Genomic DNA, 17,074 nt, shown 5'->3' with positions numbered 1-17,074 from the left:
CTGAACCAGCAAATATTCGGCACCTTTGCCTGAAAAATTACTCACAGTTCACCAATTTTGGAAATAGTTGCAGATGAATTGTTTGTCCATCAGTCAGTGGACTAACTGTTGCAGCTCCAGAACACAGGTTTGGACTAGTATTGAATCTGTCACCACACTTTTTGTGGAGTTGACATTTTTGTGATTTTTTTTTTTTTCTCTGTCTCTTTATACAACCATTTAAATTTCCCACTGAAAAATATAAATAAAAAATATAAACCTTTTATTTAAAAAAAAAAAAAGAAAAAAAAAGCTTTTAGTTCAGTTATCTTTCATTTTTATGGACTCTCACAAAATGCAAATCGGTATCAGCTGATATGAGCAGAAAAATAACATGTGATTGTAATTAAACAAATTTGCTGCCGCTTGATGCAGAAATAAAAATAACCCAGTCACTAGAATAAATATCAGCATTGTGCGTTTCTGCAAACCACATGTACGTATGTATACATTATTATGTAGCACAGGGACGTGAAACATTTGAGCAGTGGTTCCCAACGAGTCCGGATTTCTCTTTTGTCATTCGTTTTAGGTCCACGCAGTTTAATATATTCAGCAGCAAGTTGAACAATGCGTTGCAGAGGCTTTTCCACCCCGACCAGAACACAGCTCTCTGAAATAACAATGAACATTGACTGTGACCATGTTTGAAGATATTAAACATTGTGCAGAATATTGCCAATCAGCAGCTTCAGTTCAAAAGAATTTGTATCAGGAAATGTTTGGATAAATGCACGTGTCATGACAGAGAGGAGCAGACTCAGTGAACGTGGAAAAACTGAGACACACTGTTGCATTTGCACTTAATTTTCTTAAGATGTCTCAGGCTGTTCATCTGTTTTGTAAAAGGATGAACGTCAACAGAATGTACTTTAATTCTTTACACAAAAAAGGGAACATATTGGAGCTGATGTTACCTTTAGGTTACTGTGCGATTGTTTCAATGGTCCAAGCCATCTGAAATCAAATCGTTGGTGTTTGTGGCCCATGAGCTAAAATAAGTTTGACCCCCCTGATGTAGCGAGAGTGTTGAAACTTTACATGTCAGCAACACTCTGGTCAACGTGTGGTAACGTTCAGGCAAAAACATAACCTCAGGATGTGGTTAAAAGATGCTGATTTGGCTTAAAATACCTGCTTCTGGTGGCACAACCTCTCCTGGGGAAACTACAACAGGTCGCTAATAAACACCCACGTTTGGTGACTAAAAAGTAGCCGGACACGCAGCAATGAATCACAAGTGCTTCTCTTGTTTGTCGGTCTGCAGCTCGTCAGGCATCTCTGAGCTGTCACACCATCCACCCTCCACCTCCTCATGACACAGTCAGCTCATACACCACATCACTTAAGAGATATGTATGAGACGTACAGATGTGTTAGTGCTCTGCAGAAACGTACAACGCCACATTTTCCTCTGGTGACCAAACTGTTAAAGACCATCAGTGAATCTTTGGCTAAACTTGATGATTCCTTCACACTCAAATCTACCTGACAAATACTGAACGAGCTGTCATATACTTTTCTGTATCACTGATATTTGATATTTACCAGCTACTGTATAAGAGATTCTCTGTACCTCAAAGATTTTAGGTTTTTCTATTTCCAGTGTTTTTTGGTTCATTCCTTGTTTGAGTTCCATGATCTGTTTGTTTACCAGTTGTGCACAGTTTTTGAGGACACAGCTGTTGATGTTCTGAAAAGACCAAAACCAACAGTGTCAGTTTGTCTCTCAACACTCTGACTCCTCGACTGTGTCACTGTCACTCAGCCTCAAACCCATCAATTCCTACTCACTGAAATATTTAGAAACAGTTCACAAATATATCGTCTCATTCACATTTGTTGGGGACTATTTTCAGCGGCGGATGAATCCACATTTGGTGCTTTCGCGAGTCTGTCAGTTTGTAGGATCAGCTCTCGTTGGTTTCGATCTTTTCATTGAATTTATTAACAACAGTAAAAATACATAATGTCACCAGATTTATCTTTTAACTCTGTGCAGCTGTTTTTATCATCGTCCTGGTGAAATATAATCCTCTCTTCACGTGGCCTCAAGCAAAACCACACGAAGAAGAACTTTTTATTATCCAGCCGTCCATTAGGCTCCTGTGTTTTGTACTGTTTGTGTGATGCAGTTTCATGGTCATGTGAAGGCGCAGCAGAGGAGATGCTCAAATAAAAAAGAGACCGTAAATGCTACTGATTTCCTTTTAATAAATAAAATTGGTCATTGTAAACTCTTGAGTTGTCAGACATGTCGACTTTTGTCCTGAACCACCTGTGATGTCATTAGTGCAGCGGCTTGAATAACATCTCTGTAAAAAAGAAATGAGATCAATTTATTTTAAAGTTCTGTGAGTCTCTGGTCCAAACTGAAGGTGTAGATTTTCAGCCTGGTGACTTTACTGCCCAGTCTTAAAGGGTAACGTATGTATTTTAGTGTCCAAGTGACTAATGAGAACAGCATTTATTTAAAATGGTCCAGTACTGAGAGAGAGTGCTGCAGCTGCAAATCAGGCCCTGGATAAGAGGATGAAGATGGATGGAAGGCTCAGACTGTTATTCTAAGTGTCTGACAGCATTATGAAAGGATCCCTACAGAGACAGAGCTTTGTGTTAAAGAGTCAGATCCTTTTTGTTTAACCAGAAACAGTCCTGAAATCACCGTCACCAAACCCACCAGACTCCATTTAAATAAACAGTCATGTTAGTGTGTATAGAGGCAGCATGTTGTCACATCTAACTGGTGAATTAAGGGTTCATTTAAACCAAACCAGAGCTGGTGACTGTTGGAACAGTGGAGAGATAACCAAGATGGTTTCTGTGAGTTTTATTTTGTTTCAGTTGACTTTAAATGAAGTGTGTTTTATGATGATAAAATGACTGTTTATTTAAATGGAGTCTGGTGGCTTTGGTGACGGTGAGGAAGCAGTAAGTTTGTGCTGATTCTGTGCAATTTTAATATTACTGATTTATGTTATATATTCCTAAACATGAAAACATGAAATGGTGTTAATAATGAATAAGTAAAAATATATTTTAAAAAACACAACTCCTAAAAATGTATTTATTTGTAATGATTTATAATAATAATAATAATAACAACAAAAATAATAATAATAATAATAATAATAACAATAATAATAATAATAATAATAATCAATTTTATCATTATTATTATTATTATTATCGTATTTTATTTTGAAAGTTTGTGAATTGTACCTCTGACCTCATTGGTTTTTCAGCCAATCAGGAGCGTCCTCCCGAAGCTGTATCCAATCAGATTTGACGGAGCGCTATTTGAAAGCTGCAGGTCTCCATGTTGTTTACCTGCAGAAATCGGTGTCCACGGATCTCGTCGGTAACTCGTGTCGGTCTGAGCTGAACATAATTCACCGTGTCGTTTCTTTAAGTCACGGTTCGGTCTCGTGTCTGTTGACGGTAAACATGACGTCTGTGGCGGAAGCTCGTGCTGCGGTGAGTAAACTGTAAGCTAGCTCAGTTAGCATGGTGAGCTAACATGAGCTGTGTGTGCTCCCTGCTCGGCTCGTTGTTCTCCTGTGTTGTTCTCATGTTTGTTAGCTGACTCTTTCCAGCAGGAAACATTTGTGGAGTTTGTGCCGAGTGTCTGACTTTAGTGTCCGTGTGTGTTTCAGCGGCTCCCGGCCGCAGACAACCCGCTGAAGATGGTTAAAGCCACCGCAGGTGTGAGGAGAGCTGCTCTCGGAGAGATTACCAACTGTCCTGGAGCAGCAGTCAACACCAAGGTAACATGATGATGGAGGAACATCACTGTGTGCTTCAACAGCTGCTCTGCATGTGCTCTTATTACTCCTTCAGCTGTGGCTCACGTTGTTTCACTTGTTCTCAGAGCTGTGAATCACATCAGCTCAGTTTCCTCTCAACATGAATCATTAATGACACATTTAAAGGTTTTAATGTCGGCTCACATTTCAGTTTATGTTTTACTCTCTGATCTGTCTGGAGCTGCAAAACACATTTGAGCCTTATAATGAAGGTGACGCTGCCCATCAAATAAAATTATCCTGTCAACATTACTGATAGGTCTAAAGGTGCATTCATTAATGTTTTACCACAAGGTGTCTACTCTGCAGCTGGATTTTTGTTTTTCTTCAAGATATTTTATTTAGTTTTCAATTTTGATAACAAAACATGACACAACAACTGAAACCCAACAGGCAGACCTTTAAAACTTTCTCCATGCCACTGGTTCACAGAAGGAGCTCTGGGTTTAATTCACTGAAATAAAATGCATCTTGTCGCCAACAGGAGAAGTTTGTTCAAGTGTTTTTGCTGGACGCTCGTTAAAGAGCCGCTCACCTGGAAGATTCAACACAAACAGACAAGGATCCGTTTGGATTTAGTTGTTAAAGATTTAAGTTCCTGTGAAGTTGAATATTTTTGAATATATTTAATTTTGCGGTGTGGCGTGAAGGCAAACAAGTCAGTCCACTCCACCCACTGTTTAGTTTACTGTTTCTCTGAGACATTTCCCTTTGTTGTAGAATCCGTAGGCAGAATCAAGACGACCCTCTTCTATTGAGGTTGGTCTCAGTTTAAAGGGAAAGGTGTCAGGCTGCAGACGTATGATGCACATTTTAACGGACAAATGTGAAAACATCTTCTGTACTCGTTGTATAAGCTACACAATTTTTACAGTCGGACTATAGTTCTACAACAGCGACAACTCAGAACCTCATTTCTGAATCAAACTGCATTAAACTTGTTTCCTCAGAGGACCGGAGCGACCAAAGCCAAACCATCTTGTGCCCAGAAAGTGAAACCTGTGGTGCCTCCATCAGTCCAGGTCGCAGCACCTGCAGATCCCCTCCCCCCAGTGTCAGAGGAGTCAGCTGACGTGTCCATGAAGGAGGAGGAGGAGCTGTGCCAGGCGTTCTCTGAGGCGCTGCTCACTGTGCAGGACGTGGACGAGCAGGACTCAGACCTGCCGCAGCTCTGCTCAGAATACGTCAAAGATATCTACAAATATCTGCACGTCCTGGAGGTAATTTATTCCCTCCATCCACCCAACTCTCTGCCCCCACCCTGCACTGCTGTGTGTGACATCACCGTCTGTCTCCACAGGCGCAGCAGGCTGTACGAGCCAACTACATGCAGGGTTATGAGATCACTGAACGCATGCGAGCTCTTCTGGTGGACTGGCTGGTCCAGGTTCACTCCAGGTTCCAGCTGCTGCAGGAGACTCTGTACCTCACAGTGGCCATCCTGGATCGTTTCCTCCAGGTAACGACCGTCTCAACGCTCTTTTCTCTCATTGTGTTTGTGAGCTGTGTGAAAACGTTTCCCCGCCGTGCTGCAGGTCCAGCCGGTCTCTCGCAGGAAGCTGCAGCTGGTTGGTGTGACCGCCATGCTGGTGGCCTGTAAATATGAAGAGATGTACGCTCCAGAGGTCGGAGACTTCGCCTACATCACAGACAACGCTTTCACAAAGTCTCAGATTCTGGAGATGGAGCAGCTGGTTCTGAGGACGCTCAACTTTCAGCTGGGACGTCCTCTTCCACTACACTTCCTGAGACGAGCCTCCAAGGTGGCGAATGTGAGTTCAGCCATGAATTTACCACGATATATAATTTAATGATCAAGGATGTGGAGCTCCATCAGTTCTCTGGGTGTTTTCAGTCTGACCTGGTTACATAAACAGCTGCAGGTTTTCTTATCCTGCAGTATTTAAAGCTGATCAGTCTTTAGCTTGAACTTTAAATATGTAGACTTCAGTTGCCGTTAACAGACTGTGTGCAAACAGCAGGTTTAAACGCCGTGCTTTGACTAGAGCAGATTTGTAAAATGTGTGAAGTGTCCACCAGAGTTGTCAGTGGCCTCCATGTTGTCTGTGTCTCAGTCTGACGTAGAGAAACACACGCTGGCCAAGTATCTGATGGAGCTGACCCTCCTCGACTACGACATGGTGCACTACCGACCCTCTGAGGTCGCTGCTGCTGCGCTGTGTCTCTCCCAGCTGCTGGTCGACGGGCTGCCGTGGGTAAGTTTGCTGGAGTTAAACAAACATGTAGACTTAACGTGTTCACTGTGTGTGTTTCTCTTTGCTGCTCTTTAATTGGCCGTCTCGTCTCAGTCTCCCACTCAGCAGCACTACTCCACTTACGACGCGGCCCACCTGAAGCCCATCATGCAGCACATCGCCAAAAATGTGGTGACTGTAAACGGGGGGAAGACAAAGTTCCAGGTGAGTCGACGGACAGGAAACATGTTAAGATGTTGTGTTGAGCACAAACTAAAGTGAGTTTGTTCCTCTGCAGGCCGTCAGGAACAAGTACTCGAGCAGCAAGCTGATGAAGATCAGCCTCATCCCTCAGCTGAAGTCGTCCATCATCACCAACATGGCGGCTCCTCTGCTCAACAATCCTTGAAGCCAGCTTTAAATTTTATCAGTGGACATTTCACTTGCACTTTATTTTAGATTGATCTCAATCTGTGGAGAAACTTCTAGTTTTTTAATAAACGTTTTTAATTTTTCATCCAAGCTTCGTGGTTTGTTCAGAGATTTTACCACTTTCGCCTCTTTATATCATGTTTCACTAAAAGTTTATGGTTCACCAGATTTTTCTTCACCGTGGCAATCGAGCCACAACTTCCAATCAGAAGTTTGAACCGAACCAAATTCATTTTTCTCTTGTAGAGTGTTTTGTTGTCTGCGTATGATCTGGTTTATTTGAGCTTTAGTTTACCTCCTGGGTGAAGGAAGTGCCTTATCTGTGATTTTAGTAACTGATGTAAATCTATGTCAGTCATATCTTTGTTCTCGGGTCATGTGTTCATATTTTGTGCATAATTTGAACCTTCATGTTGTGGCATACATGGAATTCATGGATCTTGGACTTTGTCAGATTTTTCTACTGTTTCATAAAGTTAATAAAATGTTTTAGACAGCGCTGCGTGTAATTTGGCAAATTCTTTAAACATCTGGTTTGATTCGTAGTAACGAACAGTGTCTGACATTCTGCAGCCAACATCTGAGATTTGGGATTTAGTTGCACCAGAATGTGTCAATCACAAGTTAGTTTTTTAGCTCTTTGTAAATACAAACTTGTGTTCTGATGGCTCAGGGGTCAGCAACCATTACTATCAAAGGAGCCATTGTAGTTTCGAAACATTAAACTTTAATTTACAGTGCATAGGCTTCACCTTTTTTAGGATCGGAGAATGTGAAAATTTCTTGAGGCCTAAAACATTGATTAAATAATTGAAATGTTAAACTCTAAAATTTATTTATTTTTTTTTTTTTTGGTCAAAGCCACTGAAGAGGGGCTAAAGAGCCGCAGGTTGGCTGTGATAAACTGTTTTAATTTGGTGACGTGTGAATCTCCATTTATGAACATTTTATTTAGGGGTGACCTCGAGCTCACCTGGAAGAGTGTGCGCCCCAGATAAGCTGAGTCCTCTGCAGCAGCTCTGGTTTCCTGTAGCTGTCGTATCAAAGGCAAAAAAAAAAGCCCAAAAATATGAACACTTTAACTGAGCTCCAGCTCTGAACTTTCAAACAGCTGACTGAACATTTCACCAACTGAAGAACCAGTTTTCTTTTCTCCATAAATTAAAAGTAAATAATCCAAAACTACAACCATTTGTCTTTTTCCACAGTTTATTACTAAAATAAGTTTTGTAGTGTGTAAAGCTGACAGGTTTGGTGTGTGTGTGTGTGTGTGTGTGTGTGTGAGACGGGTGGAGAAGGACTCAGATCAGAGGTGGTGGATGGAGGTTGGTGTTCAGTTGAAGCGGACTCGGCGCATGGAGCCCACGGTGCTGTTCTGGCTGCCCCAGTCAGAGAAGTTGTTGTAGTCACGTTTCTCCAGGATGTAGTGAGGTCCTCTGTAGTTCGGCTCCTGATACACCACCCACCTACACACACACACACACACAGGGAGGAGGGTCAGATCAGTGAACTGTTAAAGTGGAAACAGACACTGTTTTAAATGTTGATGTGTAGTGTAATGTCTAGAATGATGAGGTCATCTGCGTTTAGACTGGTCCGCTCTGCGCCTCTTACACTCTGCAGACACCAGTACAATCTCCCGTGAAAACGAAGGCTCCGCCCACAGCACAAAGGAAGTGTGTCAACCATAGAGCAACCAAAACAGGAAGAGGATTTTTGGTTTCCTCAGTAGCCAGAGGCGGTCCTAGACTCTGAGGACGCCCGAGCAAAGAGGCATCAAGGTCATATTTAATTCCAATGAGGGCTCCAGAAAGTGCACTGGACTGTGTGCTGTTCCCAAACCACCCCCAACACCCTCGCCCCACCCACTTCCACTCCATTCCTGCGTTCATGCAGAGGGTCCGCCACACTGAGTGCCGTCACAAACCAACTAGTGAGGAGTGGACGTGAGTTATAAAACCCTCCGACAGCGAACCTGCACCTATGCCCCCTTACTCACCATGTTCAACACTGTGTTGTGTTCGTCATGGAAGATGCTCCGTACAAATAAAGTTCCATGACTACAGACGTAAACTGCACACACTAAGGCAGACATTTATATGACGTTAACTTTCTAAGGGTTACGTTGTATTTAGGGTAAAATATATTCCTCTGTAGTCTTGAGGAAACAGTCACGTTCATTTGATTGTTGAACTACATAATTACAATAACTGTTATGAAAAGCAAACAGCTTCTCAACGTCAGAGTGAAAAGGCAAAAGATACTCCCTATTCTGATTATGAGCAGGACATCAGTAGGATGTGGTACTTACGCTCCTCCGAGCACGCGGATGGAGGCGACTCTGTTGAGGCTGTAGCGGCTCATCAGGTTGGGGATGTCATCCTGGATCTCCATCTTCTTACCGGAGAAGCCGGCTCGCTCAAACAGCTGAGCTCGGCCAGGATTGTTGTCCTGACAACAACAGAAGAACTGACAGTGAGTGTGTGTGTGTTGACTCTGTGTTTGAGTTCTATACTACTGATCTACACCAACATCTGACCTGAAACATTTTCACACCAGACTAAAAGTCTAAATCACTGTGCACCTTAGCTTCAGCTACTTTCATCATGCATATTTATTTTCGGGGCAGACCCAGAACACTCTGGAAGGTTTGGGAACACCTCAGGCTCCTCCAGGAGGAGCTGGGAAGTGTTGCTGGGGTGAGGGACGTCTGGGGTGCTTTGCTCAGCCTGCTGCCCCCGAGGCCCGGCCCAGGATAAGCAGAAAATGGGTGGATGGATATTTATTTTTTTCAGTCTATCTGGTGTATTATTTCCCTCAGTGCACAGCTCTCTGTGTTACTGTCTGGAAAATTAAAAACCTGAAAGTCTGCACTTTGACACACTTTCTTCAAATCAGTTTGGCATCAACTTCTTTATGAAAATGTCAGCATGAGGATATCTGCAGGTCGGAAAGAACATTTATTTCCTTAAAAAAGGTCTCAGAAAGTATTAAATTGTCTTTAATTTAATTCCCAAAGGTCGTGAATATTTAAAAGTGTCAAGTGGATAACTTCACCGTCGTCTGCAGGTTGTAATCTAAATCTATAACTTTAGGTTTGTGTTTAAAATCTGTCAAACAAAGACAAGTTTTCCTAATAAAATGCCAGATTTATTTTCTTCCTGGTTTGTAGATTTAAAGTTTCTATTTTTACGTGCTTTAAGCTTTGATGAATTAATGAGAGTAAAGGAAACAGCTGTTACTGATGCAGCAGCTGCGACTTTAAAGGGTTTTAAACCACATCAAGAACAAGTCATTTCTCTGCACCTTTAGTTCAGTCGCCCGAAGAAAATGTTGGTATTGTACGTTTCTGCAAACCAGGAATGCGTTCCATTTGTTCGCTTCACACGTATCATCCTCTCTAAAGTGTGGTAGTATCGGAGCTGACTCATCAGCAGGTGGGGGAGGTGGTGGAAGGTGTGACGCCTGCAGAGCTGCACGAAAAGCAGTTGTTTAATACAGAGACGTCTTTGCTTTTCCAGCGGGGAGTGCTGCACTAAAAGCAGGTATCTTGAGCCAAAACCTGATCTTTTCCTCACCATGACCAGGTGGGTTTTGTGCCTAAACATGACCACATGTTCACCACAGTGTTGCTGAAAGGATAAGCTAAATAATGGAGTACAGATGTGACGTATCTGTGGTTTGCAGGAACGCACAACGCCAGCGTGTGTTCTGGAGGTTGGGTTGTGTGATGACTGTGTGTAACTGTTACTTGTGTGTTTTCACCTGTTTGACGGCACGGACGGAGGAGACGTGGTCCACCTGAGCGCACCACTTGTCGTAGCAGTTGTACTCTCCCCTGTCGGACATGTCCCACAGGTACTGACGGCCCCGGAAGTTCTCATGCTCGTAACCGACCCATCTTCAGAAGAGAGGAGAAGAAGGAGAGGAGAGTTAAAGACAGAGACAGGAAAAACTATCAAGAGGTCAGACCGGTCTGTCTGTCAGAGCTCAAATGAGGATTTCCAGTCAGCAGTGGTTTGGTTATTGAAGATGTGTTGGTCTGTTCTTTGAGAAGAATGAAATTCAAACTGTTTTCCATGAAGTTTGGCAGACAGATGAAATCATAGTGATTTAAAACTAGAATTTCCCCAATTATGAAAATTGTAACTGTTCAAAATGACTCCAAACCTGATCTGACGAGCTGTACTGTCCATGTTCTAAACACTGGGATCAAACATGACCGGTGTGTGTTAACAGCATGTCAGTGACGTTTTATTGTGAACCAGATCCTAACTACATGTTGAAATAGAGACATTCACAGGTTGGTGTGGTAATTTGAATTTAGGCTGGTGTTTATAAGCATGTGTGAGTGTGTGTGTGTGTGTGTGTGTGTGTGTGTGTGCATTTTGTTCTATATTAAATGTCATTTTGTGACGTGTGTTTTCTGCAGCAGTTCCTTTAATCAAAGAGCATTCAGTCTTTCAGGAGACGATAAGATCAACTTTGAACATGTGAGATTTGCTGCAGCTTTAACTTGGACGTCTACACAAAGTTTCACCTGCACATTAACAAACTAAATACTAAACTAGGATTAATTTTCTTTGCAGACCATCTGTCGCACTGTGAAAATCCCAGTTCTGGTTGTTTTCTCATCTGTGAACCAGACTTCATGGACATTCGTTTAAATTTAACTCTGCTCAAAGACAGACTCTAACGCAGCCTCCTGGTTGGCTCTAACAACAGGATGCACATTTGTAGACTCTTGTCTGACGCACTGGGCTCAGCTGTTCAAAAAATGTAATCTGGATCTGAATGATACAGATTTGGAAATCCATGTTTTGCTGTCCAAGATCAGCTGATCCAAATGACGTTCGTGTCGGTTTTTCAAAGCAGCATTAGACTGAATCACCTGGTCCAGATAACCAGTGTTCTTAAAAAGAATATAAATAATAGGAAACACATTTTGTGTGATATTGACAGATATGTTGGGGATTATTTTATTGGGACAACATCCCTTTTCTTAATGTAACTGTACTGAAAGGCTTGATGGGCAGCCTGATGTCTATGTTATCTACTTTATCACTGCAACAGTTTATGCAAAATATAAACAAATGTATTTATACTTGATCAAGTTTTATAACATTTTTGTTCCTGAAATCCAGCCTGCACCATCCAGCCTTCTTCCAGATCAGAACCAAGACAGGATTACATGATCTAATCTCATTTCAGAATCCCTTTTTTGGATTTGAACCAACCTGATAGCTAAAATCAGATCAAATGACTTGTGAACAGCTGAGACCTGGTTGTCTGGATCAGGGTGATTCTGTCTGATGCTGCTTTAAAAACCATCACAAAAGTCATTCAGATCCAGATTAAATATTCTGAACAGCTGGCTCTGGGCTGAACGTGTCTGGTGTCATGAGCTCTGTCTACTTTTAAGAGTTCCTCTCTGAAACCACTGACAGGTGACAGAGGTTCTTTCCTTGTGTCTTGTGCATCGTTGTGTGTGTGTGTGTGTGTGTGTGTGTGTGTTGCAGTGACATGCAGCAGACTTTAGGTGGTGGTGTGGACTTACGCTCCGCTCTCCACCTGCACTGAGTTACATCTCTCTGGGAAGTTCTTGTCACTGATCCGAGCGCAGTCGGAGCTCAGGTCCAGCCGTCTGCCGGCAAAGTTCCTCTGCTCGAAAAGGGTCACCTGAGGAAAGGTTAAAGAGGCCACCATGACTTTACTGCAGACGTCAGGGGTTCCTAATCAATTACAGTTTTATAAATATCACATTCATTTTCAATACTAGTAGTGTGACACTTTTTGGGTGAAGCACAGAGGACAGTGAGGGCGTGCGGCCTCCCACAGCTGAAGCTTTATATGTCTGTGGCTAACCTTTGTCTCAAACAGTCAGTAACACTGTCAGGGCTGTGTTCTTTAAATCTGTCTTTCCTTCCACTTGTTGAACATTTTGATACCAAGAACCACAGTAAACATCCTTGTGAATAATCATTGAGGGGAAGTTAGGAAAATGTTCATGTGAGAAACTACAGAAACCACCTGAGGACAGTGGAAGGTTAGTGATCAATAACAAAGCCCCCAAAAGGTTTACATTTTATAATAGTTTGCTCTCAGTGAACTTTACAATGAGTAACATGCAGTAAATATTTATCTGTGAACAGCAGCTGAGAGCAGAGACTTCCTGGAAACTTGGACTGGTCATCATTCAGTAATCACGCTGCATATAAACTGTGTTTGAGTCCAGATCAGAGTTACTATAGTATCTAAAGCTGTAGGTGTAAAAAACATTTTAGGTCACTGAAATAAATATTTAAAAACTAGACTTGATACAAATATGAAAACTAACTGAAAAGTGTGTTCTTTCAAAAAAGTAAAAATCTACAGGAAATGTCTTCAGTTTGGTTCAATGTGTCGACACATCAACACGAGGACGTGTTAGAGCATTTATTTATTGAGACCGAGGCGTCTCTGTGACTCTGAGTCAAAGTGTTGTGTTTGGATCGTCAAGGTCAGAGGTCAGAGGTCAGAGGTCAGCAGCCTTTACTATCAGAGGAGCCATTTTTGACCAAAAATAATTTTAAAAAGCCTCACTGCATATTAAGTCTTAATGAGCCTATTCACATAAAAAATAGGTCTAAATGAGCATTTAAAAATATGTTTTAAAACAAGATGGCTCCTCTGCAGTGGGATATTAATGACTGTTTGGTTCTTTAGCTTTGCTGCATTGGCAGTGAAAGCAAACAAATCTGTCCACGCATCATGAAATTCTGTATTTTCCTCAGAGAGAAACATCCATATCTAGGGAGGTTCAATACAAGCCATTGCTGTTGAGGTTTGGCAAAATTTAGAGTAAAAGGTGCCAAGCCGTAGACGTATGACGCACATCTTAGTTGATGAAATGTTAAAACTTTCTTTTTTTAATTCAGTGGGTAGGCCACACTTTTTTTTTTTTTGTTACATTTGGAGAAGTTAAGAATTTCTTTAGGCCGACAACAGTCATAAATAAAAATGAAAATGTTAAATTAACGTGATTTTTTTTTTTTTTTTGGTCAAAACCACACAGAGCCACTGGAGGGGGCTAAAGAGTCATGTGGCTCCGGAGCCGCAGGTTGCCGACCCCTGGGCTCTGGTCTCCCCTGTGAAAGTCGAAGGCTCAAATCATCACTGAACTGAGATTCTTCAAGTCGAGCACTTTTATTTTTGTTATTCAGTACGCTGTGTACTTTTGGAGATGTTTCGGTCCCCAGATTTAGCAGCAGAGTGAGCGCTCTTGGCTGTCATGCTGCTCTCTGTTACAGGCAGCCACACACACAGAGTCAGGGTGAGTCTGTCCGCAGGTAGAGAGATCTGAGATCACGATATCTTCTGCCTTCTGCTTACAAGTGTTGAATTTAAAACTCACAGCGACTTCATACGACACAGTCTCTGGCTTTTGTTTCATATCTAGTGTCGGCCAAAAAATTGTTGCACATCTCTGATCCATTGTTAGCTTAGTTAGCACGCATTAGCTCGGAGGGCTAACTTGGTTTGTCTACTATATGACGTGAACGTCACCCTGAACGTCCCGCTGAGCCCCGTTCAAACTCTCAACTCTATATGGAAAAAAGGTAACTAACAGTTGAATATTGGTATTAAAATCTGATTCGACTGACATCATTCAGAGTCGGGTACGGCCCTGCTGGGGCGGCTGTGGCTCAGAGGCAGAGCGGGTCGTCCACCAATCACAAGAATGGCAGCCCGATCCCCGCCTCCTCCAGTCTGCATGTTGAAGTATCCTTGGGCAAATACTGAACCCCAAACTGCTCCTGATGGCTGTGTGAGTGTGTGTGAATGATCACCGAGTAGCAGGTGGCACTAAGGTTAGCCTCGGCCACGTGTGTGTGAATTGGTGAATGTGACGTAGTGTGTCAGAAGGCGAGAGAGGTGCTGTACAAGTGCAGTGCGTTTACCAGTTAGTGCTGTAACACCTGATCTGATCCTCTTAAATATTTTGACATGACCTAAGTATTATATTAAAATGAAAACAGTGAACTCAGCACCACAGAGCAGACACAGAACAAGTTTCAATCATCTGTTGGAAACAACACGCTGCTTTAACAAAGTCAGAATGAGTGGACTCACCCTCCCACTGGACCCGTAGAAGGCACGTTGGAGCACAGACCCCAGCTTGCTGCAGATATAGAAGCATTTTAATGAATAACCAGACCCCGAACAGACGATCAAACATGTCAGAGAAACGTTACAAACGCAGGACGGCGTGATGATGTCACACTGAAGCTGAAGGCGTCATTACACGTGTCATTTTGTGGTGTTACAGATTGTAACTGATGCTGATTGTCGTGCTTTGAATTCAAACCACCAACATACACCTAAACTGTACTCTGTGTGTGTGTGTGTGTGTGTGTGTGTGTGTGTGTGTGTGTGTGCGTGTGTGTGTCCTGCAGTGACCACATCTCAAAATCAGGTGATTTTGGGAAACTTGGAGGCGTCACAGAGAGCAGAGCACCAGAGCCGGCAGGAGGAGGGATCTGACGGCGGGGTCTGACTCTGTGGGCCCCGGCTGGTGCGCGGCGCTCTCAACATACCTGGTTTGTTGGGCTAATCCTGGGACCTTAGTAAAGATGTTCATGTCAGCTCGGCGACGCAACAAGAAAGCCCCTTAAATACAGACAGGTGAGGTGAGCACACAGGTACTGGAAAGCTCAGAGTGCTTCTGCAACAGTCGCCGGGGCCCTGGACGCCATTGATATGCTAAACACACACAACACCACACTCATGTTGTCTTCTGTGTCCCCACACACACACACACACACACACACACACACACACACACACATACACACATCAGCTGCAAACACGGCAACTGCATGTAGAGCACAAATACATACAAACACACACACACAGCAAGCAATAGAAACAGATGTGTGCGCGTGCAGATACACAAACACAACGAGCACAGACACACACACACACACACACACACACTGTGAGCACTAACATGTAAATGTCAGAGTGCAGTGCCAACAGTTTCAGCTTTGAACAATTCAGCATTTTAGACAACAATGCTCAGTAAACAATGCAGCGTGTGATAATGGTTGTATTCATGCTTTGTGCAGGGCCGGCTCCAGCACACTGTATTCACTCAGGAGGTCATGACCCTGGGGCACTGACAGACCCCCACCATCTATTAACCTCAATGAACTTGAATGTACAGATTAGACTTTGCTACTGTGACGGCTCCACAGCTGCACGTTTCTGTAACTGGAGCCCAGCAGCAACAATCGTACGTTGTTATGTAGAGGACTGAAACTTTACGTTTCAACAGCGCTGTGGTTAATGTGTGGTTATGTTTAGGTACAAAAAACACTCCTTATGGTGGGAAAAAGATTATGTTTTGGCTTAAAATACCCAGTTTTAGAAGGAACAATCCCCGCTGGAAACACAGTGATGTCTCTGTACAAAACAACTGCTTTTCAGGCCTCAAACAGGAAACAGGAAACAGGCAGGAAACAGGAAACAGGAAACAGGCAGGAAACAGGAAACAGGCAGGCACGGGTCACTACAAAATACCCATGTTTGGTGCTGGATCTCAAGACTGCATTTGAGATCCCTCCTCAGACAGCTCAACAGCCTAATGACACACATGATGCAGGTGGGTGAGTGATTCACATGTGAACTCAACGACTCTGTAAAGGTTCACAGCCACACAGAGTTTAAAGCCTGCAGAAGCCTGAAGAAGCTTCTTGCATGAGACTTGAAACGTCTTCAAGAAGCTCAAGCAGGTCCAGCTGCCTACGATACAGCACTTAAGATCACCATGACCTGGATGACTGAGAATCGTCATCAACATATCTACATTTGGTGCCTAAAGAGCTGCAGTGGAAACACAGCCATGACTCATTAAACACAAGCAGTTGTTGTATTAGTTGGTGTTGAACAGTGTCTGCAGCTCTCTCGTCTCTCTGAGGCGTCACACCATCCTCCATCCCCTCCACCTGCTGATGACACAGTCAGCTCAGTTACTGCGTCACTTTAGAAACACTGATATGATGCATAATGTAAAATAAAACATATTTGTGGTTTACAGAAACGTACACTGTCAGCATGTCCTGCTGGCGACTGGGCTGTTACAGGCTCAGGGAAATTCACTCTACAGACTGTGTGACTGTGTAGCTCTTGTTCTCGTTGGCTCAGTTCAGGGTTCCTACAGCTACAGTAAGTTAAGTTTAGGACTTTTTTAAAACTTGTTATCACCACTCAGAATGAAATTGATTTTTTTTTTTTTTTTAACAATGTGTTTATTGATTTTTTCACATAAAAATACAGTGGTTCACAGGTTCTGTGTTACAGCTGTCAGTTTAACAGAGCCATACAACAAGACTCAACATCCCTCTCCCCCCACGCACCACCCCGGGCACCTACCCCATTCAAGCACAAGAAAAACAGAAGCTGGAAAATTACACAGCAAGAAAAAATAAATAAATAAATAAATAAATAAATAAACATCTCATGCAAGATACATTGTTGTAATTCCCATTTCAGTCCAAAGAGATCTGACATGCTGTGCTGTTCACGTAAGACAAAAAAGAGTTCCAAGTCCCATCAAATGAA

General features: G+C 42.8%; 2 protein-coding genes across 2 annotated transcripts; one reads left to right on the top strand and one right to left on the bottom strand.

Annotated features, from left to right (window-relative positions):
* Positions 1 to 3,353: 3,353 nt before the first annotated feature.
* Positions 3,354 to 6,958, top strand: LOC125881056 (G2/mitotic-specific cyclin-B2-like). The gene is made up of 8 exons (XM_049563984.1): positions 3,354 to 3,516; positions 3,696 to 3,806; positions 4,796 to 5,065; positions 5,146 to 5,304; positions 5,381 to 5,617; positions 5,921 to 6,061; positions 6,155 to 6,265; positions 6,339 to 6,958. Exons 1-8 carry the CDS (start codon positions 3,487 to 3,489, stop codon positions 6,447 to 6,449), a joined length of 1,170 nt encoding a protein of 389 aa, XP_049419941.1. The 5' UTR covers positions 3,354 to 3,486; the 3' UTR covers positions 6,450 to 6,958.
* Positions 6,959 to 7,710: 752 nt separating this feature from the next.
* crybgx (crystallin beta gamma X) lies at positions 7,711 to 15,092 on the bottom strand. Its single transcript, XM_049564238.1, has 6 exons — positions 15,049 to 15,092; positions 14,585 to 14,633; positions 12,030 to 12,151; positions 10,238 to 10,373; positions 8,784 to 8,923; positions 7,711 to 7,938 (listed from the first exon to the last, which is right to left on the bottom strand). Exons 1-6 carry the CDS (start codon positions 15,090 to 15,092, stop codon positions 7,806 to 7,808), a joined length of 624 nt encoding a protein of 207 aa, XP_049420195.1. The 3' UTR covers positions 7,711 to 7,805.
* Positions 15,093 to 17,074: the final 1,982 nt, after the last annotated feature.

The sequence above is a fragment of the Epinephelus fuscoguttatus genome, linkage group LG2, assembly GCF_011397635.1.
Source record: "Epinephelus fuscoguttatus linkage group LG2, E.fuscoguttatus.final_Chr_v1".
NCBI classification, from domain to species: Eukaryota; Metazoa; Chordata; class Actinopteri; order Perciformes; family Serranidae; genus Epinephelus; species Epinephelus fuscoguttatus.
Note: the sequence above shows the minus strand (reverse complement) of the source record. Positions and strands in the feature narration are given on the sequence as shown.

What these genes read in the sequence shown, in the direction of transcription:
- LOC125881056 (XM_049563984.1), top strand. Translation starts at nt 3,487, where the DNA reads ATGACGTCTGTGGCGGAAGCTCGTGCTGCG. An exon ending in AATATCTGCACGTCCTGGAG is followed by an intron (nt 5,066 to 5,145) that starts GTAATTTATTCC and finishes CTGTCTCCACAG; the next exon opens with GCGCAGCAGGCTGTACGAGC. An exon ending in TGGTCGACGGGCTGCCGTGG is followed by an intron (nt 6,062 to 6,154) that starts GTAAGTTTGCTG and finishes GTCTCGTCTCAG; the next exon opens with TCTCCCACTCAGCAGCACTA.
- crybgx (XM_049564238.1), bottom strand. Translation starts at nt 15,092, where the DNA reads ATGAACATCTTTACTAAGGTCCCAGGATTAGCCCAACAAACCAG. An exon ending in GGATTAGCCCAACAAACCAG is followed by an intron (nt 14,634 to 15,048) that starts GTATGTTGAGAG and finishes CTATATCTGCAG; the next exon opens with CAAGCTGGGGTCTGTGCTCC. An exon ending in GTGCAGGTGGAGAGCGGAGC is followed by an intron (nt 10,374 to 12,029) that starts GTAAGTCCACAC and finishes TCTCTTCTGAAG; the next exon opens with ATGGGTCGGTTACGAGCATG.